Raw genomic sequence first — 22,280 nt, 5'->3', positions numbered from 1 at the left:
ACAAACTCATTTACTCCAAAGTGAACATATGATTTGGGTCTCAGTCGATACTCGGAAGAGATTAATGTTCCTGTTAATCGAATGTCTTTAAAGTGAATTAATTTTAACTCTAAAGTGAACACAAATTAACAACAATCAAAGGTGAGCTTAATAGTGAAAGAACATTTCGATTTGGTTGGAATTCTTTCATTCAACTGATTAGATTTCGTTTTTTTTTCTCTGTTTATATTTTCTTTTTTTTCTGTTGTTCTATTCCATTTGTTTGGATTTGATTTTTCTTTTAATTTGATTGATTTATTTTCTCTTTGTGTTTTCATCTTGATCAATTAATTTAATCGAAATGTGATGATGATGATCCAGACAAATAGAATAGAATATTAAAATAGACTGTTCATCTGATTACCGCAAGGATTTTCTCGTTAATTCTAGTTGATTGTATGTTCTCCTTTTCCTTTTATCTAATATACAATTTGTTGATTTCTTTTCTTCATTTCTCTTAATTGTTTCTCCTCTATCATTATCGATATTGATAACAGTTACCGAATCATCACCAACACCACCAGAAGAATCGCTTCAGTTGATTGGATACATTTTCTTTCGTGAATTTGGGATAATCTTGGTTTTCTTTTAATCTCCTTGTTTACTAATTGATCTCATGTAAAATGCCTACAATTTGTTCACCATTCGTTTACTGGGGTCAAACCGAAACAAGTATTTCGATGAGAGTTGATCTGATTTCGGTTAAACATCCGAAATTAGATTTATCGCCCGACAAGTTATCCTTTTATGCCTACGGTTATGGAGCCAGGGGATTCAATGATTATTCATTGTCATTTGATTTCTTTGCTGATGTAATTCCTCAGGTATATTGATTGAATTGGTTAATCTTCTAGTTCGCAAATGCAACATGAGTGTTACACCATTGACCCTGTTCTGTATCAACGATTGTATCACGTTAAGTGTTTATTAATCAATGGTTACGATTTGTCATTTCCATTGATGTGAAAATCTAAATCGGTTTTGCTGAGACATTTAATCTAATCATCAAGTTGTATTGCTCAATTTGGTTTTTGTTTGTACCGAGAAATCAGCCAATGAAAAACATTAATTAACCAAATTTTCCTCATTTACACGACTGATTTAACTAATTATCCACTTCACTAGCCCATCAGAACTTTAGATTGAACAATTTCTCAATTTCTTTTCTAATTGTGTTTATTTTTTTCTCTGGTTTAGAAAAGTCATTATCGGATTATCGATCGTGGTGTTGAATTTTTCATTACTAAAAAGGAGCCGGAAATGTGGCCCAGATTATGTTCGACAACAATTAAGCCTCACTGGTTGAAAATTGATTTCGATAAATTGAAAACCGAAGACACAGATGACGAATTGATGGAAGATGATCTGAGGAAAAGTCAAAATTATTTTCGAAATCTTCCCGATAAAGATTTTGGTCGACGAAGAAAATCTCAACTCAATCCAGAGGAATTTAGAAAAGTTTATCTATTCCTATTTAATATGTTCCAATTTGTTGGATTCATTTATGTTCTGGTTGTCTTAACAATTCGATACGCCAAAGAAGGTCCTGGTTAGTATTTCTCGATTACAGTTCTAATTTCAAAAATCGAAAAGATTGACTCTATTTCTCTGTTCGATCGTCCAACAATTAAGAATCAATGGCTGGATCGTACAAAGCGCTTGGTCGAGTGATGAAATTTCTGCACCTCATGCAAATTCTTGAGGTGTTACATCCACTTCTTGGTTACACTCGAGGTGAATTCAAGATTCCAACTCTTCAGATCGGCTTCAGGCTGTTCATGATCTTCATCATGATCGATTCTGAGCCTCGTCTCCAAACTAAACCAGTGGTATTTTATTTATTTCTCATCTATTCAATGATGGAAGTCATCAAGTGAGTTGATAATCATCTAGTTATCACCACAATTAACTAATCACATTCTTCTCAATTATCAGGTATCCTTATTACATGTTGAGAGTATTCCGAGTTAATATTACCTTTCTTACTTGGTTACGATACACAATTTGGATTCCTCTTTATCCTTTAACTTTCATTTGTGAAGGTAAATCAATTCAACCATAACTTGAGAATATAATCAAATTAACTTTCGCAATTATCATCTATTTTCAGGAGTAATTCTACTTCGCAATATACCTTATTTCGATGAGACTGGAAGATATTCCATCTTCTTACCTAATCAACTTAATTTTTCATTTCATTTGCCGACTTTCATCCGAATTTATCTTCTTACAGGATTTTTCCCATGTAAGTCAATTTCATCAATTTCTAATTGTCACTTAATCATTTGAAATTCTAATCAACTTGATGTTCCAATTTTCATCAATAGTTATGTGGCTTGCAATGAATCGATTATATTACCAAAGAGTCCGTATGATTGGACCAAAAAAGTGGAAAAAGGAGTTCGCCAAAGCTGATTAACCATATACAAAGAACAACAATTGATTGTGTAAATATTTCATCTCAACTTGGTAAGATAAATTGCTGGAAATGATCAACCAAAATAAATGGTGACCTTCAAAAACCTTCTTTTGTTGTTGTCAAATTGCGTCATGAAAATCACTCATTTCTAATGTTGACAAAGAGATCTCATTTTACTGCCAATACTTAATAACAATTAATAAACACTGATAATCGTCGCAATTACGCTTCATGGAACACACAAAGTAAAATGGTCCCAATCAAAGATTTTCGATGATAAGCAAACACAATATTACAGTTTATTTGTCAATAAGATAACGAATTTTTGGTTTTGTCATCTTTCGACAATTGAAACAATCCTTTTTCTTTCAAAATTAAACAAAATTTTCATTGGCATCAGAAGTTGAAAACTGTAGAGAACTCATTTCTTTATCTGTTTGATCATTGGAAGTATCTCCAAACGTTGTGATAAATAGTGAAGGTTCCGCTGTAGAATTAAGTGAACCGGAACTGATTGGACTAAATAATTCACTTTTATCACTCAATAAGGATTCGCTGAGTAAAGATTCATCTTCCTCTTTTATGGTGGAGTGATTTGAATCAGGATCCGAGAGAAGGTTAATCCCATTGGAATCCCATTCGAGGCTTGGGGTTTGAGAACATTCATCTTTACCATTGAGCATAATTGAATCTCCGTTAGTTTCATCTCCAAGAGAAACATTATCGGCCGATATTGTTAATAATTTAGGTTCCAATTTTCGTACAGTTACAAGGTCAGCGTTCATTTCTCCAACAGTTTCTTTCAAATTTCCTACTTCTTGTAAAAGTTGCTCCAATTTCGCAACCATACCTTCACCGAGCATACTAGATTGAGAGGTCATTGAAAATGAACGTTGATTTGAACAATCAATTGATCCGATTGTTGACAATTCACCATCAAATTCTGAAACATCTAATGGAGATGAACAGGGAGTCGATGGACAAACATCTAAACTACAATTTGTGTTGGTTGATGAGTCAGCCGGAAGAAGAGACACTTCCTTTGGACCATTTTTCTTATTCGAAGAGATCGATAAATCATTTTCACAATTTAATGTAGTATCGTGGTTAATGGAGAGATCGTAATTATCTGCAGTTAAATTTAAAGTATTCTTAGATTCACCATCGGTCTCTTTTTCCTTATTAGTGTTACTTATTAAGTCTTTAACAACTTGTTCAACAATCAATTCGAGTTGAGTTTCCTTAACCTTTTGCTCCTTCAACTCAATCGTCAATGGTGGTGGTTGTTGTTCCGTATCAGATGATTGAAGAGAAGAGACTTGAGGTGTAGTAGTAATTGATGGAGGAGAAGTAGATGATTCTATTTCTTTTTCTTTTTCGTCATTTTCTGTAAATAGAGTGGCTGTTGCTGCTTCTGCTGCTTCTGTTGTTATAATTGAACACGAAATATTTTGTTGACTTGTTGTTGTTGTTGTAGATGAATCTTTGTTCTCAACTGGATCGGTTAAAAATGGCTGAGGATTAGCATGAGAGGGCACAGCAAGTTTTACATGATGAACTAATCGTTGTTTAACAATTAACCGATAACAAGCATATCCACCGAAACCGATGATAAGTCCAATGGAAGTATATTTAACTGATATGGAGAAAAACCAAAGAACAGGTAACAATGAGGCAAGAGAGAAAATGTAAAAAATAATAAGAAGAAACAAAAAATTAGGCTTAAACATTCAGATAGAAAAAAAGTATTTTTAAAAAGTATTATGTGTATTTCATCAAGTTAACATAACAAAGCGACCAATACAATTGAATGTTGAGAATGATGATGAAGATGAAGAGAAATATTTTGGACACAAAAAGAGAAAAGAATAAAAAGAAGAAGATAACTTACCAAACTTCATGTGAAATTAAGATAAGGTCACTAATTGAAACTGAATTGTTGTTAAGTAGAGCGACGAAGAAGAATAATAAAGGCAGAAAAGAGATTGAGAAAATGATGTTACCAATAGTTCACCACCTTGATTGATTGGGATTCTGACAGATCGATCGTTTTTAATTGATGTGTAATTATGGTTAAAGTGACGGAAATTGATGAATCTACAATTGCAACAGTGGAAAAAAGAGACACAAGCATTAGAATGTTGATCTAAAAGGATAGAGAGAAAGAATAAGAGAGAAAAAACTGTTGAAAGGAAAAAAGAAAAAGAAAAAGAAAAACAACAAGAACTGGAGTGTAGCCAAAGCTGAGAGAAACTACAGTAAAATGAGAAAAAATGTGTTCTCACAATGGAAATTGTTTGGCGGGACTTGTTTAGGTTTCTTCTTTTTTCTTAGAATTCTGTAGAAACATTACTCTCTCTCTCTCTTTCTCTCTCATTTAGGGAGATGAATCGGAAATTATTTTAATTGGATTGTCTTTTCATTGTCAAGTTGAAATCGTTTAAATTGTCAAGTTCAAATCGCTTAAATTGTCTGATCAAATTTCTCATTCAACCCATCAAAGTGCACCAGTTTTTGATTTTCTTTTGTTTTCCATCAAATGAAACCAGAAAAAAACCGATATCCGTGATAATTACTCTTAAATTGGCTAATTGTTTTTTTTCAACAATTAAAATTCTAATCAATTACTACCTTCATTAGTTTTGTGACTGATGACTCGATGACCGGTGAGCTTTGAATGACCAGGTAAAAATAGATTATTGTAAAGGCTTCATTTTTTTATAGATTTTTTGATGGAACAAAATTAGTAGAGTATTAAAAGGATTAATGGATTAATAGTAAAAATATAGATTAATTACTTACATCTATTGAAAAAGGATTTACAGCAAATCACAGATAAAGTCAGAAGATAAGATTTTCTTAGTCAACAGAAATCGTTTGGTCAATAAAGAATCAGTATAATCCGGTGGACATCAGACAAGATGAAAATCTATTGGCAATCTATAAATCAAATTAAATCAAATTTATAAAATAAGATGAATTAGTTAATCAGTAGGAGTTAATTTGATTAAAAGAAAACTGGACAAAGGTGATAAACATTAACCCTTTTCCAAGTTTAAATGAATTGAAAAGTATATTGGTTACCGTTGATGTGAATGGACAATTAAATTAACCTTTCAACATAGTTGAACCACAGATGAGTAGTAAATCAATTTAAATTAAACAATCAAAAACTTAATTAAAAGAAAACAATTAAATGGAAAGGGAAGAAATTAGAAATTAACTTTCACTTTACAAAAACGAAATTAAAATTACCCGAAAAAATTGAAAAGATCCCCAAATGGATCCAAATCTTGTATCGAATAATTTGGTTGCCATGGAGATAAAAGGGAAAAGAACAAGAAAACATTAGCTAATATTAAGTAAATTCTTTTCCCTCTTTTCTCCTTTCGGATCTTAAGATCCATAGTTTGGGATCCATTTCTTTTTTCTGTTTATTTTTTGTTTTCTCACAATTTTTTTTTATTTCATTTAAAAATCAAATCAATCAATTTAAATAGACGTTTGTTCAATGTTATCTCATCACAATTAATTTTAATTAAAGTTTTTCTACTTCGTTAAGATGATTAAACTGTTACTTTTCCAGAGAACATTGGAAATAAATTAAAGGTAAGATGATCTCAATACAATAACAAAGCGTTTCTGATCTCTTTCTTTCCATTTCTTTTCTTTCTTTTCTTTCTATTTTGCCTTTCTTTCTTCTTTCTATTAATTTTTTTTTCTTCTCCTTTTGTGCTGAGCGTGAGTGCTACTTAACCACGTTAATCAAGCTTCTTTTTTCTTTTTTCTGTCTACCATAAGTCAATCAGTTTGTTTTAGATGAAACTTACCAGCGAATTGCTTTTGTCATTCTCTAATTCATATTCTATTCTCCTTCTGATTCCATTGGTACCCAAGTCTTAATCTCTTGATTTGAATGCCCCTTGTGAACCTTTGCCCTTTCCTACTTATCATTAAGCTTTTTCTTTCTATTCTCTCATAATTGAAACTGAAATCGCTTCTAATTCCCATCAAGAGTTAACATATTCTCTTTTTCTCTTTTTTCTTCTTTTCTTCCATTAACTTTGACTGTTCTTTTAGACGATTGTTGAAAACTCTTTTTGGAGGTTTTCTGGTATTCTTTTCTTTGGTGATAATCTGGCTTCTTTTCTGGTCTCATTGTTTTTAATTTTCTTCTCATTATCATCATTACGACCACTTCTCACCTGACCTGATAATGTCTTCAGTGGGCTTGATGAGTACATTATCTTCTGCAAGCTCAACCAAACTGCCCATTGGTCTTAATCCATCCCTTGCAGGGGAATATACTTTCCTCAGTAGTGTTATCGCTGATTCAGGGAGCAATGTATCAACTCAACCCGGTGTTTCATCATTATCTTTCGACAATCTTGAAGAGCTTCTCTGGATGGGAAACACTGGAAGCCATGTTACCTCATATTATGGTTATTCGTTACAAAAATATACCTCATTCCAAGTACATAATGTAAATGATGTTCGATCTCTTTTAACTGGAGATTTTGGTCTTCTCTCATTAACCCAAAACTCGTTGCGACTGAACATTAGACGAGGATTATCAGTTTTTACACACAGTTCTGAACTTCTCAAGGAGATGCAAGCAATGACCATCTTGCCCTCAGGTTTGGTTCTCATGGGTGGACAACAGAAACAATTGATTGAATTTGATTTAGAAAGAGTAAAACAATTACGAATTACTGACGTTGAAGAAGATGGTTGTGTCATTATTAGAAAACATCCAAAATTTGTATGTTGTGGTGACATAGTTGGCAAGGTTAGTTGCGAAAATTACTCACTAATTATTATTATAACTAATTATTTCTTAGACAAATTATAATAACCAAATAATTTTTTTTTTCAATCTTTTCTTTCAGATTACACTTCGTGATCCTAATACTCTTAAAGTCGCTCACTCTTTCTCAACCCATTCAGTCACTTTGTCCGATTTTGATGTCCACGGGAATTACCTAGTTAGTTGTGGCTATTCCAATAGGTAATATTCCAATAATTGTTTGATATATTTTCTTCAGAATCACACGTCACCTGTTTCTATGTGACAATATTGATGTTACAATTGTTCTCATTTCAATCAATTATTAATGATCATTTTTTTCTCTTCTAATTAGGCATCTCTATGTTCCCGATAGATTCCTGATGGTTTACGATTTACGAATGATGAGAGCGATCATGCCCATCCAAATGGTTTGCTCACCTTATCTACTTCGTTTTGTTCCCGCTTTCTCTTCTCGATTCTGTGTCGTCTCTCAAACTGGACAATTCCAACTTTTGGACGCTTCGGCTTCCCTTCAAACTCCTTTTATTCAAAGTGTCGACTTGCCTCCTGGTACTTCAATAACTTCCTTCGATGTTTCCAATTCAGGTCAAGCATTAGCTTTTGCCGATGATACTGGTTTCATCTATCTTTATGGTGCAAGTGATGAAGTTGTTTTTAATAATTTCAGCCAACAAACTGAATTTGCTGACCCTGTAAGTGAACTAACATTTCAATTGTCTCTTTCCTTTTCCTTTTCAATCAACCTCGTTCTTAATCATCGTTTTCTCCCTCTCATTTTGTTTATTTTCATTTCTAATTCTCATATTATTTAAATTGTCTTTCAACTTTTTCCTACTAAAATTGTACGATCTTTAGATTGAACCTGTTCGACCTTTGTCCTTTGATGACATAATAACTCCTCTCTCCATTATCCCGATGCCAGTTTATCGAGATGAAAAACTTTTATCAGATTTACCTGCTGAATTTTGTAAAAAGGCTTATCGTTTACCCAAGCCGATCGATCAAGCAATTTTATCTAATATGAGAATGGTTGGAAATATTTGTTACGCTCCCAATCCTGGAGCTAAAGGTCGAAATCAAATGCCTTACGCTAATCCTGAGAACACGAAAACGAAACAAAACAAATCCAGTTAGTCTTTTAGCTTTTTTACGCTTTATATCCTCTAAGACTTAGTTTTCTCACGTCATTTTCTCTCTCGAACTCATTTACCATACAGATACATCTTCCACTGAGATTCCCAGTCGTTACTTAACAATCGAACCAAATTACAATAAAGTCTCTCTCGACGAGTATGACTTTGGACGACACAATCATTCCCCGTTTGCAAGTCTTGACTCAACTTTACCAAATTCGTATGCTAACAATTTAATTCAGGTACTTATTCGATCAATAGATTTTTCTTCTACAACTCAACTGTACCTTTTTTCTATTTTTTTTTTCGATTTAGACTTTATATTATATTCTACCTCTTCGAGCTGCAGTTCTTAATCATCTCTGTAGAAGGGAATTTTGCCTTACCTGTGAGCTTGCCTTTCTTTTCCATATGATCGATGAAAGTGGCACCCAAAATCCATGTCAAGTTAGTAATTATTTTCTCTAACCAATCGATCGTAAATTAATACTCATCTAATCTTTTAACAATAGGCCACAAATTTCCTTCGTGCATTTCGTCAAATGCCTAAAGCTTCCGCTTTGACTCTTATCCTACCCGAAGACGATGACTTACGAAAGAAAGTTAATTTCCCAAGTTTAGCGCAAAGTTGGTGGAGATTTATTCTTCATCAGTTACACTCTGTAAGTTTCCTTTTCATTTGATACTTTTCCCATTTTAGACTCACCTGTTTGCTATTTTTTTAAATCTTTCTACAGGAACTATCATCACCGGATGCTACAACTCATGATAAAGATTCACCATCAACATCAATCATTACTGAACTATTTGGTATCAACGAGAAATGTTCATATACTTGTAAATGTGGCCATTCCTGGGAAGAGGAAAAGATGAAATATCCGGTTACCCTTTTACACCCTGATGCTGGAAAATTTAGTAATAAAATTGAAGATAAATCACCGACCAACATTGAACCTCAACTTGAAAGTTTATCATTTCAAGAGCTTCTCAAAAAAAGTCTCAACATGGAACAAAGCATGTCAGCTTACTGTGATAAATGCAATAAATTTCAATATGTGGTTTGTAAAATTATTAGTAAAGTCTATTGTTACATTGGTGAAGACTTTTTTTTTCTATTATTAAAGAGAAATTGGCTTTTTTTGTTCTACTTCGAAAACAGGTTCAAAAAAGACAAACTAAATCTCTTCCTGATATTTTATCAATCAATTCTGCGCTTGATTCGGACAAAGGACTCAAGTTTTGGAAGAAACAATTATCCATTCTTGGTGGAGATAAAATCGAACCCAATAAGCTTTTAGATTTAGCTCCAGCCAAAAAGCCCTGTCGATATGGTGACAAATGTACTCGAGCTGATTGCAAGTTTTCACATGAAAAAGACAAAAGGTTAATAATCTCAGAGAGAATATTTTAATTTTGCTTCTCTAATTGTAATTATATTTTCTCTTGTGTTATTTTCTCCAACAGTAGTAGTATCGTTGCCCCTCAAGCAAGTAAAATCCCTTATCTTCCCATCAAAATGTTCATAAAAATGGATGATGACGAAAGCCTGGATATCGCTATTGAAAAACCCGAAAACTCTGAATGTTATACAGAATATGGTTTATTAACTGTTATTTCGGTTGTTCGTAAATCGGATGAATTGGGTAAAGATAATATTGTAGCCATAATTAAAGTTGATGGTCGATATTTCAAATTAAAATCAAAGGAAGAGATTCCTGATAAGGAGAATTGGTTTCTCTTTAATCATTTTTGTATTAATCCAGTTCCAAGCGATGAAGTGGTTCACATTGATTTCGCCTGGAAAACACCATCTATAATTATGTACAGTAAAATGGATTTAATCAAAAAGTATGAAGACCGGCTAATTATTGAGAATCCAATAACTGCTGAAGTGTTTCAAGATGATCGTAATCTTGCTCGTGGTCATCGTCCAAGTATAACATTTACACCACTTTCCGCCGATGAGATGCCAAAGAAAGGAGATTTCGTCGCTGTAGATGCTGAATTCGTTACACTTAATCAAGCTGAAACCGAATTTAGAAGTGATGGAACTCGAACAACAATTAAACCTCCCCAACGATCTGTTGCTCGTATAACTTGTGTTCGTGGTTCAGGACTATTGGAAGGCCAACCATTTCTCGACGATTATATTGCTACTCAAGATCAGGTGAATATTCTAGTTGATTCAAACATTTAAAATCTATCAAATCAACATTAATTGTGAATTTCGTTCGTAAAAAAAAAACAATTACTGTTTACAACGTTTTGTGACTGTAAAGAAAATTAATTCTTTAATTACAATTTAGGTTGCTGATTATATGACTAAATTTTCTGGAATCCAACCTGGAGATCTCGATATAACAATGTCTTCCAAACATTTAACAACACTTAAATCTACTTACCTTAAATTACGTTTCTTAATTGACACTGGAGTTGTTTTCGTTGGTCATGGATTGAAAAACGATTTCCGAGTAATTAATTTAGTAGTAAGTATAGAATAGAAACAATTGAGTAAACTTTTCTTTCTCCACCCAACGCACAACAATTAAGTTTATAAATTGTTTCTAATTGTTACTAATTGTTCCATTTTATATTTATAATTCTAATTTTCACTAATTTCATCATCTATTAATTAGGTTCCACAAGATCAGGTTATCGATACCGTGACGTTATTCCAATCACCTCATTTTAAACGAATGGTGTCCTTAAGATTTTTAGCCTGGCATTTTTTAGGTAATTATATCATCGAATTATTTACTCAACCATTTAATCAATCATCAGCAATTAACTATAATATTATCAAAACTATTTACACAATATTCAATAATTTATATATCATGTCCTCTAAAAAAGGTGTATATATGATGGATTTTTTTTTCATTCTCCCTCATTCTCTCATTTTTACTCTTCAATTATTAATTTTTTAACATTTTCTTTTATTATTTTCTCTCATCATCATGATCATCATGTGAAGGTGAAAAAATTCAATCAGAAACTCACGATTCTATTGAGGACGCTAAAACCGCTTTACAACTTTATCGTAAATTTGAGGAGCTGAAAAGTCTTGGTAGAGTTGAATCTTCTGTTGCTGAGCTTTACGATGCTGGTAGAAATTGTGGTTGGAAACTTCCAGGAACCGAGGAAGAATAACATTGGATAATTAATCACCTAATCGACAATTAATTCATATCGATGATGCATCTTGACCCTTTTGCCGTAAATCCGTAATATCGTCGTTCCCATCGCTTATATTTACCTTGTTTGTTTTCCATCGTCATCACCTTTCTATTATCTCATTTACACACACACACAAATCCCAACAATTTACTCATAATCAAATTAATTTTTGCAGCGAAATGTTAAATCCATATCAAAACAATCAACTTTACAACCTTGATGATTTAATTCCAATTATAATGATCATGTAGATTAATCTTTACACTCACTCACTCGCTCGCTCGCTTTTCTCGCTCTCCTTTCCAATCACTCAGAACAATTTATTTATTTTCAGTTATGGATTGTCCTTAATTAGTTTTTCCTGTGTTTCTATCTCAATATATTTATAAATATGTTTATACAATTAATTTAAATACAAACACAATCAACTTAAAGTCTACACAAATCAACCTTAGGTATTATCTAAATAGTGTTGTGTAAATAGTTAATCATTTTAGCTGATTCAGCTTGAAAGGATCACATTGATTAATCAATTTCTAATTGTTATGGAAGTGATTTCTCAATCTATTCCCACTTCTTAATTGTTAATTGTATCATTAGATTATGTTTTATCCTCTCTCTTTTTTTCACTTTATTATAAAATCTTCAATTGTCCAGTGTAACAATTAAAGTTGTTATTTGATTGTGAATTGTGTGAGTATTTAAATTCACAATTTGTTTTGACCAAAAAAAAAGTTAATGTGTAGACTTTAATTGTGTTTAAATTAACTTCTTCATTCCTAATTATCATTTAATCAGTTATTCTAGTAATTCCTTAATCACTCATGATTTATAATCAACTGTTAATTGTATAATCAGCTAATCAACCCTCAACTCTTTCAAAATGATCAATCCTTAATTATTATTAACCACCTTAGCTAATCAGACCAAGTGATTTATAATTGTCAATTATCACAATCAACCAATCATCATCCATTTCATTTAATTAGCAACAATCAAATCAATTCCTCTTGCCCTTTGTCATTGATTATTTTTGTTTAATTGTAATAATCTTTTTTTTCCTCCATTGATTTGATTATTGTTCTTGTGTACAATGAGATTATTTTTGTAACCAACAATTAAATATCAAGCAAATTAATCAAATTTAATTGTTAACCAAATAAAAACAACCTTCCAAAATTATTGAATCGAAAGCAATTAAATATCAATGTAATTTTTAAACAATTTAATCGTTTAAATTGATGAGATTTTTTCCTAATTATGGTTTAAATTTTTTTCGCACCTTAATTGTTGTTGATTAATCTTAACAATTGTTAAATCATCACTTTAATTTGAACGTTTGATTTTTTCATGAAGAAAAATTGATTTTTTCAAGTCAATAGTTAATATGATTTGTTATGATTACTTTTGATCAACAATTAATCAACTGAATCAATTGTTTGATTTTCAATGATTTATAATAATTGAGTTTTAATCAATTGCATAGTTATTTTTATGTTTATTTGTTAGACCCACGATTAATTGTGATTGTTAATTAAGGTTAAGAAAAGTGTCAATCAAACATTTTGGATAAAATCAATTAATACAATTCAATTAGTTGATTAACTGTTATTGTTGATTTGACAAGAGAAAGGAAATAGTTTAAGTTTAGTTTTAATTGTTGGCCTTTGCTGATTTAGTTGATTTTTGTTTGAAAATTAGTTGATTAGTTGATGAGGTGATGAAAATTGTTTTGAAAAAGGTAATTAAATTTACTTTATAAACAGAAATTAAAACTAATCAAAGTTAATCAGTAATCTTAATGGTGATTGATGGTCATTCTTGCAAAGGTCAGTTTTCTGATAATTTTTGATTGATTAAAATGTTTGTCGTCTCAATTAAATCAACTGATTATCACCAATCGTCAAGTAATTTAGAGATTACTAATTCTTTCAGCATCATCATCAATTTCTGATTCTTTTAATCCTTCAATTGAAGATTCAGTGGTCGTTGTTTGAATTGGGTTGGTGATTGATGATTCTCTTGATTCTTTATCATTTGATGCAGGTGAATGGTGATTAACTACTGGATTAACGTTGAGCAATTGTGGCTCTTGGTTATTATCGGCAATCAGATGAGTTTGTTGATCATGTTGAGTTAAATATAGAGGATTCAAGTGAGTGTGGGTCGTTGGAGAGGTCAGGTAAGGAGTCACAGCGGTTAATTGGGATGAGCCGATTGGAATTACACTTCGAGAGATTAAGTAAGAAGCCGTTGATTTAAGAGTAGGTGATAAGTGAGTTGGATAAGTCGCAACGAGACCTTCGTTATAAGGGAAATTTGAATAGTAATTGGGGTAAAAGTTGGTTAACCAAGATGGTGGTGAGTAGGAAGAGTAGACTGAAGTGGAGGGAGGAGGTGGTGGTGGTGGTGGTGGTTGGAATGGAGATGCTACTGGTTGAAGAGGAAACTGAACGGTAGGAGGTTGAATGGGTTCATGTTGTTGTGGAGGTGAAAGATTGAAAGTCTCGGGATAAAAAGGTGATCCATTGGGAACGAATGTCGCTGGTGGAGGTGGTGATGGATAATAAGGTGAGACTGACGGTGGTTGTGGCCTTTGACCTTCAGTGTCTGTTTCTGTTGGAGTGGAAGGAGGTACAATTACTCCAGGTTGTTGGGTGGGAAATGAATTTGGAGGAAAAGAAGGAGATTGAGGAGGTGAATATGGAGTAGAGGGAAATCCGCCTCCTCCTGGAAATTGTGGCCCTGTACTTGGAGGAACGGGAAATGATGACCCGTCGGGAGGAGATTGACCTGGAGTTGGAGGTGGTGGTCCAGCATAACCTGGTGTATTAGGATCGATTGGGGCACTTTCGGGTTCGTGTGGTGGTATCACTGGTCCTCCACCTCCTCCTCTCGGTGTTTTGGGATCTCTTGAAATCTCAGGTTCTCGAGATTCTTGATCAACTTCATTGGTCGGAATTATTTCCTCAACTTCACGATATTTAGCTGATTGTGATTTAGAATCAGATGAGACGGGTAACAATTGACTTTGAAGGTCACCTTGTAATCCAATAACATTAAGATGACCTAATCTTTGTTGTCGCTGATTAGTGTTACCATTTATTGCTAAATATGATGACCTTAAATTGTTGTTGACTTGATTGGAAACATCTTTCAATTGTTGTTCTTGTTGATTGTAGTTAACTTTACCGGTTTGTAGCTGATTGTTAACTTGTGTCCGTTTATCATTAACTAAATTTAATTTACCAACTTGATTATCCTTAAGAAGAGCAAACTGATTATCCGGATTATTATAATTATCACCATTAAGATAATTACTAATATTTCGTGACAATTTATCAATTGAAGGTCGAGAAGTAGTAGTTGTTGTTGTTGTAGAAAACACTGAGTTAATTGTTGGCCAAGATTCCAATGGATTAATCAAACATAATAAGATCACAATCAAGGTACCAGGTAACTAATTAAAAAAGAAAAGAAAAAAAAATATTAAAAGAAAACGAAATTAAATCACTTTAATCACATGGAAAATTAGAAATTAAAAGATAATCTTAAGATAATGAGAGATTAGTGATTCTAATTGTCACCAAGAGATTGGATTAAACTTAAACTCTAATAGAAGTGATTTTGTAATTAAAAGAAAAAGAAAAAGAATATTTAATCACCATCTTAATCATGATTAGTAGATGAAGAAATTAACGAAAAAAAAGAAAATAATTGTGAAAAAATTAAATTGTTACTTAAACTTCACATTTAATCAACTGATCTTATCCTTTGGTCTAATCCAATCTTTTTATATGAACAGTTAAACTTGTTCAGTTTTCCGATGAAATTTAATTCACCAAAACTAATTAACTACTTTCTCATTTCTCAACCATTGAGTTAATCAAATTAACTACTGGTAATTGACAGTAAACCCAAAATGTGAATAAAATTGTTGATTACAATTAAAAACAAAGGTAAGTTAATTTGAATAAATCGTAACCATTTACTGACGGGTGGTTAATGATTACATCGTTTGTGTATCTTTTTCACACCTTTTACTCAACTGGAAATCAAGAAATTTTAATTATTCTCAATCACAATTAAAACTGATTAACCAATACCACCACCAACAGAGGATTAATTGGTTAACCAAAGGGTATCGATAACTAAATTAGGCGTTGGTCAATTTCATTGATACAAAGGTGCACAAATTGTATCCCTTTTCAAGGTAACAATTAAAAGGTAAATTGTTTTCATCTCTTTCCTTATTAACCTCCAATTATTAAATTGTAATTTATTCTTGTATGGTGATTAACTATTATGACCAATATTTAATTCACAGTTAATTAAAAAAAGTTTTTTTTCTTCTTGATTACTTTTAATTATCTTCATTTCTCTCTCTCATCCCAACTAATTAACCTTCCAAATCCTTGATGATAATCATTGATACAGTTAACAATTAAAAGGCAAACAGACATTTAAGTTTTAATTGTTGATTAAAGTTTTTTGGTCAATTTTGTTATCATAATCATCTCATTACTTTCGGGCTGTTGATTAACTTAAGAAATTAACTTTCTAATTGGTAATTTATTAAGAAACAAACTGTTAATTATTAGAAATCAATTCTCAAGGTAACAATCAAAATGGAATCAATATAATTAAAGATTAACCATATCAATAGATATTGATTATCATGATCAGAGTTCTGATAATTTAGTTATTATATTAATCTGATAATAACAATAACCTCCAATTGTGCTTATAATTTTGTTTCATTTAATTTCAACAATTATCAAATTAAATTAATCACATAAACATGAAGTCTCTTGATTAATGAATAATTAAAAAGTTAAGGCTTAGAAATCAAGCTGAGATAAATCATAAATACTTGTATTCACAATGAGAAAAGTTTCGAGTAACAATTAAACTTGATTCATGGTGATTATCGAATTGTATCTTAATTAGAGATAATCAGTGAATTAAATTAGCGAGAATATGATTTGGTAAAACTGACCAATAACAATGAAGAAACGAATAATAATAAAAACGAATACGAATTAACAATCGACGCCATTTTGATTAATCATCTTCACTGAAGATCAACAAATGATGAAAGAGAAAAGTTTTCTTCTAATTCAATGATTACCATTAAATAGCCAAACAACAATTATTATCATTTGAATGTTAAATAGATGATGATGAGTGTTAATTGTTGATAGAAAGCGAAAGTCACTTCGAACGTAAAAGTTTGACCTCTTTCTTTGGACGAAACAGTTACGAGTTTTCAGTTCGAAGCAAAAAATATTCAATCATTTTTTCCCTCTCTCTCTCTCTTATCTTCATCTTCATCTTCATCTCTCTCACTTTCTATTATCTTTTATATCTCTCAATCATCATCATCATTTGCACGATGATTTGTTGATTGTTTTCGAGTCTCTTTTATCATCTAATCAATTTCTCTCTACGATTGATCAATTGATTAAGATCATTTCATGAGCTTCTAAATTGCTGCTGGTTCCTTGTAACTGTTTCTCCATCCTGGTTACTTGATTTATCTTCATCATCATCTTCAAAATGGATACCTTGTTATCGCCATCAAATTGTTTCACTTACTTAATTATTGTTTTTGTGACAACCTTTCATTCAACTGTTGATTCCTCGATTGTTTATCAAAATCAACAACAATTACAATTAACTCAACACCAACAACGACAATTACAACAGCAACGCCAACAACAATCAACTGGTAATTATTATTCAAATCAATATGTAAGTTTATCATTCTGTCAGTTAATTGACACATTTCGTTAATTGTACATCTCGATTTTTAATAATCATTGGATTAGTGATTAGTGATTATCTCATTTGCTATTGACCAAGGGGTGGACAGATCATTTTAATTGTGTTAAAATTAATTGTGATTAATTGTTGATCATCATCATTTCATTGATTCTCTTCATTTAATTTTACATTTCAATTATATTAAAGTGATTGATTGTGATTCGTTTGCCATTTTTAATACTCATAAATTCAGTTAATTAATTGTACAGTTTACTGATTATCTGATTTTATTTGGAGTAATTAACCTCCAACAACTAAGTTCATACTAAATTAACTTTGATTGTTATAGTTTTAAAGGTTACATCTTCAAGTTTAAATTGTTTTAATTGTTCAACTTAAAATCATTTGATCATCATGGAAATAGAGTTTACTGAGTTAATTTTGTTTACCAGTTCAAGATGAAAGCAGCAATTAACTAATTGTTGCAAAAAAAAGAGCGAGAGGAAAAAAATCAATTCTCACTTTAAACTTAAATCATTTTAATTGCATCTTCATTTTTTCTGATTAACATTGATTGTGATAGTTAATTGGCAATGAATAGTACACTATTTAAGAATAAAAAATAACCTCCAACAATTAGCGAGATAACCTGGAAGTAATTAGCGAGCAATTAGCTAAATTGAATTGGAAAAAGTTTCACAATCAACTAATTGTGTTTCTCTTTTTAAATTTTCCACTTTTTTCCACTCCAATATCCCAATAGGTAAACGACAATTCCAATCGTGGATACACAAGTCATCTTGTCGCTCGAAAAGGTGGACTCGTTTACGATCAACAAACGGGATCAGGTCGATCATCTAATTATGGAATACAGGAAAATCTAAATGGTTACACTTATGGACCACCTCAAGGTGAAAATTATAATTAGTTAACTAGCGACAATTAACCAATAAACTAATTGATTTCTCTTTGTTTATAATAATTGTTCAGCTCAAATTCCAGTTCTTATGGTTCCAATTGTTCCCGATTTCAGATTAATTTATCAGGCTCAGGAACCTTATCCTGGTAATCCAATGGTCTCAAGATTTAATAACAACAATCAACAGCAATCAATTGGACCAAGTTATTCAAATCAACAATTAGGATCATCGGCTCCTCGATACAGTTCATATTATAATGTTGAACTTGTCAATATGCTCTATGGGCGACCACAATCAACGATAATTAATCAACAAGACTCACAATTTGCTATTAGAAGGAAATAATTAATTGTAGTTATTTAATTTACTTCACAAATTGGTGTTGATTTTTGTTGCTACTTTTTTTGCAAACCAATTTTTGGTCAACACAACAACAATTAGTTTAATTGTTGACCTTTTTTTTCATTAACTCTTTAATATTATTTACCAATATTTTGATTGTTCAGTTAATCAAAAAAACTATCATCATGTTTCTGTTGACAGTAATCATTTTGATGAACAAACATTTCACCCAATTGATTTGATGAGAAATTATTTCCAAAATAATCAGTAAATTGCTGAGTTAATTTGTCATAATCAAGTTAATTGTCACATATAGATTTCTCTAATGAGGAATCAAAAAAGCCAATTTTCAATTGTGATCGCCGTTTAATCTGATTTCCTGTTGACAATTTAACTTAGTGATTGATAATCAAACAATTAATAATTTCCTATCTGATCAATTCATTAGAATACCAAAAATTGAACCAAATCAATAAACTTTTAATTGTATTTATTAAGACAATTAAAGTTTGTTGTTATAATTACGATAATCCAACCAATGTGAAGTTTATTGATTGTGATAATTTCTCATCAAATTAAATTAATCTCAGTTGACAATTGAAATTTCATTAAATTAATAACAATATCTCGTGATTGTGATAACTTCATGATATTTTTGATTGCAACTAGAATTTAATTATTACGATTGTCACTTAATTAACTAGCAAACCAATTGCAAGAAAACAAATGATACCTCATTTTGATTAAAAATTTCCCTGAAAGACAATTAACTAATTCAGTTCAAGATTTACTCTCAAGTGCTATGAAACCATTGACGATAACCGTTGGTGCGAGTTCACGAGCAGTCGAAGCGATAAAAGATCACAAACTTCGAGATGGATCAGCATCATGTCTATTCCAGATGATTGATCTACTTTTCGACTATCGATCACATCATAGAACCAATTTCACATCGAAAATCCAAATGAACGGTTCAGTCGATTTGATTTTCGAACCAGTTGCTCGAAACTTCAATTTCTCCTTTCCAAATGTCACCATTTCCGTACCTTTCGGCTCAACTTCGTGTGTAATTACTCACACGATTCCCGATCATGTCCAGTTTGTTGATTCATTCGAGTCAATATCATTCATGTCAACACAAGTTTCCATTTCCATGTTAATTGTAACAATCATCGGCTGTTGGTTTATAATGTCTAGTAGATTTAACCGATTGTTAGATTATGGGAAAACTATCTGGTTAGTTATCCAATTGTTGTTCAATCAAATCAACGATTTACAATCATCAACCCGGAAGAAGATGAAAAATTATAAATCCATAATATTCTGGTCGTTAATTGTTTCCGTTTGTTTCATCAAGATCTACTTTGGTGTTCACTTTTCGGCACAATTAACAGTGGCCCAACCCTTTCCGACAATCAATTCGCTTGAGCAAATACCCACTTGGAATATATCGAAATGGGTTCAAATTTTCACGATCTGTCCATCGCTTCTAGCGGGCTCTTCAGCATTTCATGTTTACGATTCTAAAAAGGAGTGGTCAGGTAGTACTTTTACCCATATGGGTCAAGCTGAGCATGGAAAAGTGATCTCATTACTTGCGAGTGAAAAGATATCAGCGTTGAGGAATAAATTGTGTGCCTATTATCCCGATAAACGATTACATGTTAGTCCACAATTTGGTCAAACTACCATTTCTTTTGCGATTTACCTTTACATGGAACGAAGGAAGAAAAAGTTTATCAGTAACTATTTAAGGACAATCATGGAAATGGGATTGGATAAAGTGATGTTAAAATGTGACATTGAACGAAAAGACAACGATAACATCGGCGATTGGAATTGTGCCAATCAAGCCGACGGCAATTTCCAAGAAGCTCAGCCGATCCCGTTACTATTTTATAAGCGACATTTATATTCAATGGCTTTTACTTATTTCATCCTCTTTCTGGTTCCATTACTCTCATATTTATCCTCTGAGAGTAATTAATCAATTCCATTGAATAGCAAAACAATTAATCGCTCAACTAATTTGCGAATTCACTAATTCGTTTCTATTGGAAATACACAAATTCAAATGAGACAAAATTAGATTTGTAGCTTACGATTTGTCTTATAATACGAATACTAATCACTAAGATAATTAAGACACAAATATAATATTAAATCAGTGAATTAATTTATCTCCGAATCGGTATCTTTACATGTTATGATTATTCTGATTTCTGCCCTCAGGCATGAATCCATCAAAATAATCTTTCAATAAGAGTAATAGAAGAGAGAAATTGTTAAATTCAATTGAATTAACCAATTGTAATCACTTCAATTTAAATTTCTCATCATTTTGATGATGATCAATACAAATTAACAGAAAAACATGAAAAGGTGTAACTTATTTAATCATCAGCCAAACCTATTCCTTAATCAACAGGTAAACAAAATAGAGAGACAGATATAATTAATAATGATTAACACGAATCAATGAATTGGTGATAAATAAATTGCCTTAATTTCAATAATAATCAAAATCATGTGAATATCAAATGATTGAAATTGAGTTTTCCACTAAACCGGAAGAAAAGATAAACTGTCAAAGATATACAAAGAATTGATTCTTAATTGTTAATAATGGAAAACACCCAATTCATCATGGTGAGATAATCACTTTATATTATTAAGGAGATTGAGAAATTGGATTAACTAACAACAATCAACTAATTTGTCGCGAAATTTAATATTAAATTGTCACCATGAAGTGAACAAAAAAAGCAAAGAGACAAAAGTTTAATCATAAACTTTCAATTTCTTTAATCTTTGTTAATTATTTTGTTGGAAACTTTTTGTTTTTTTTTCTAATGTTTTAATCATTAACTTAATTGTCTTTAAATCATCATCAGAATGATCACCTAATTAGAATGAAAAAGAAATTAAATTTACTCCTCTACAATTATGATTAAGCTGATTGCGAGTTAACAATTTACTTGGAAAACTAAAACCTGAAAATTAAACCATTAAAACCTAAATAAGGTTTGATTACAATTTAAATGATCAGTGAATTACATTGAGTTAAATCATCTTAAATCATGATAATTGTCATAACCATTAGTGAACAACAATCATTGTCAGAATGATGATTAAAGTTAATTTGATATATTGGAAAAAGCAAAAAGTTTAATTGTAAACAAAGCGATTCTTTCAACGGTTTAATTAGATTGTTGATCATCTTGATCACTCTTCATTTCTTTTAATGATGATAATTTGATTCTCTCTTAATTATCATTAGTTATAGATGATATGATTTCTCCATTAATTAACAATAAGAACATCTAAACATCATCTAAATTGCGAATATCAAAAAGCCTAAAAAACGAGAGATAAAACCGAAGACCAGTAATGAGAATGATGAACAACAGTAACTCTACATAAGGAACAAGGTGATGGCGTTTTCTGGGTCATGAGAAGACTAAACTTCCCTTTCGCTAATTGAGAACTCGAGGCGTGATCAGAATCGCTCATCGCTCATCATCATCTTCGCTTTCGAATCATCATCATCATATTATTTTCTCCTCAAAACTCACCTTCTAAAAAGACCTTACCTTAGGTCTTTGACCTGTTATCTTACCTCACCTAAATATCTCAAATTAATATCGAATATGTTTTGTTTAATTAGATATTAT

General features: G+C 31.5%; 5 protein-coding genes across 6 annotated transcripts; 3 read left to right on the top strand and 2 right to left on the bottom strand.

Annotated features, from left to right (window-relative positions):
- Position 1: 1 nt before the first annotated feature.
- Positions 2–2,860, top strand: LOC128396774 (very-long-chain (3R)-3-hydroxyacyl-CoA dehydratase-like). Of its 2 annotated transcripts, XM_053357389.1 has the most exons (8): positions 37–141; positions 361–435; positions 537–863; positions 1,237–1,588; positions 1,672–1,912; positions 1,975–2,081; positions 2,150–2,284; positions 2,367–2,860. In XM_053357389.1, exons 3-8 carry the CDS (start codon positions 663–665, stop codon positions 2,456–2,458), a joined length of 1,128 nt encoding a protein of 375 aa, XP_053213364.1. In that variant the 5' UTR covers positions 37–141; positions 361–435; positions 537–662; the 3' UTR covers positions 2,459–2,860. The 2 variants fall into 2 exon arrangements, with proteins under 2 accessions (XP_053213363.1, XP_053213364.1); XM_053357388.1 differs by lacking the exon at positions 361–435 and having other exon boundaries at positions 2–141.
- On the bottom strand, positions 2,726–5,699 carry LOC128396773 (uncharacterized). The gene is made up of 4 exons (XM_053357387.1): positions 5,543–5,699; positions 5,261–5,398; positions 4,350–4,555; positions 2,726–4,094 (listed from the first exon to the last, which is right to left on the bottom strand). Exons 3-4 carry the CDS (start codon positions 4,357–4,359, stop codon positions 2,833–2,835), a joined length of 1,272 nt encoding a protein of 423 aa, XP_053213362.1. The 5' UTR covers positions 4,360–4,555; positions 5,261–5,398; positions 5,543–5,699; the 3' UTR covers positions 2,726–2,832.
- Positions 5,700–5,905: 206 nt separating this feature from the next.
- LOC128396764 (PAN2-PAN3 deadenylation complex catalytic subunit PAN2-like) lies at positions 5,906–12,760 on the top strand. The gene is made up of 14 exons (XM_053357372.1): positions 5,906–6,067; positions 6,539–7,247; positions 7,348–7,466; positions 7,600–7,960; positions 8,124–8,397; positions 8,486–8,643; positions 8,717–8,848; positions 8,914–9,063; positions 9,139–9,459; positions 9,561–9,784; positions 9,866–10,568; positions 10,708–10,887; positions 11,038–11,134; positions 11,376–12,760. Exons 2-14 carry the CDS (start codon positions 6,675–6,677, stop codon positions 11,549–11,551), a joined length of 3,468 nt encoding a protein of 1,155 aa, XP_053213347.1. The 5' UTR covers positions 5,906–6,067; positions 6,539–6,674; the 3' UTR covers positions 11,552–12,760.
- Positions 12,761–13,214: 454 nt separating this feature from the next.
- Positions 13,215–15,498, bottom strand: LOC128396769 (mucin-2-like). The gene is made up of 2 exons (XM_053357378.1): positions 15,244–15,498; positions 13,215–15,038 (listed from the first exon to the last, which is right to left on the bottom strand). The coding sequence occupies exons 1-2, from the start codon at positions 15,253–15,255 to the stop codon at positions 13,491–13,493; spliced, it is 1,560 nt and encodes a 519-aa protein (XP_053213353.1). The 5' UTR covers positions 15,256–15,498; the 3' UTR covers positions 13,215–13,490.
- Positions 15,499–16,630: 1,132 nt separating this feature from the next.
- Positions 16,631–19,181, top strand: LOC128396752 (uncharacterized). The gene is made up of 3 exons (XM_053357359.1): positions 16,631–17,332; positions 18,108–18,255; positions 18,335–19,181. Exons 1-3 carry the CDS (start codon positions 17,138–17,140, stop codon positions 18,607–18,609), a joined length of 618 nt encoding a protein of 205 aa, XP_053213334.1. The 5' UTR covers positions 16,631–17,137; the 3' UTR covers positions 18,610–19,181.
- Positions 19,182–22,280: the final 3,099 nt, after the last annotated feature.

Source organism: Panonychus citri, unplaced genomic scaffold (genome assembly GCF_014898815.1).
Source record: "Panonychus citri isolate SS breed McGregor unplaced genomic scaffold, ASM1489881v1 Contig00028, whole genome shotgun sequence".
Lineage (NCBI taxonomy): Eukaryota > Metazoa > Arthropoda > Arachnida > Trombidiformes > Tetranychidae > Panonychus > Panonychus citri.
Note: the sequence above shows the minus strand (reverse complement) of the source record. Positions and strands in the feature narration are given on the sequence as shown.

What these genes read in the sequence shown, in the direction of transcription:
- LOC128396774 (XM_053357388.1), top strand. Translation starts at nt 663, where the DNA reads ATGCCTACAATTTGTTCACCATTCGTTTACTGGGGTCAAACCGAAACA. An exon ending in ATACGCCAAAGAAGGTCCTG is followed by an intron (nt 1,589 to 1,671) that starts GTTAGTATTTCT and finishes CCAACAATTAAG; the next exon opens with AATCAATGGCTGGATCGTAC. An exon ending in TTTAACTTTCATTTGTGAAG is followed by an intron (nt 2,082 to 2,149) that starts GTAAATCAATTC and finishes ATCTATTTTCAG; the next exon opens with GAGTAATTCTACTTCGCAAT.
- LOC128396764 (XM_053357372.1), top strand. Translation starts at nt 6,675, where the DNA reads ATGTCTTCAGTGGGCTTGATGAGTACATTATCTTCTGCAAGCTCAACC. An exon ending in AAACTGAATTTGCTGACCCT is followed by an intron (nt 7,961 to 8,123) that starts GTAAGTGAACTA and finishes TACGATCTTTAG; the next exon opens with ATTGAACCTGTTCGACCTTT. An exon ending in ATATTGCTACTCAAGATCAG is followed by an intron (nt 10,569 to 10,707) that starts GTGAATATTCTA and finishes ATTACAATTTAG; the next exon opens with GTTGCTGATTATATGACTAA.
- LOC128396752 (XM_053357359.1), top strand. Translation starts at nt 17,138, where the DNA reads ATGGATACCTTGTTATCGCCATCAAATTGTTTCACTTACTTAATTATT. An exon ending in ATTATTATTCAAATCAATAT is followed by an intron (nt 17,333 to 18,107) that starts GTAAGTTTATCA and finishes ATATCCCAATAG; the next exon opens with GTAAACGACAATTCCAATCG. An exon ending in CACTTATGGACCACCTCAAG is followed by an intron (nt 18,256 to 18,334) that starts GTGAAAATTATA and finishes ATAATTGTTCAG; the next exon opens with CTCAAATTCCAGTTCTTATG.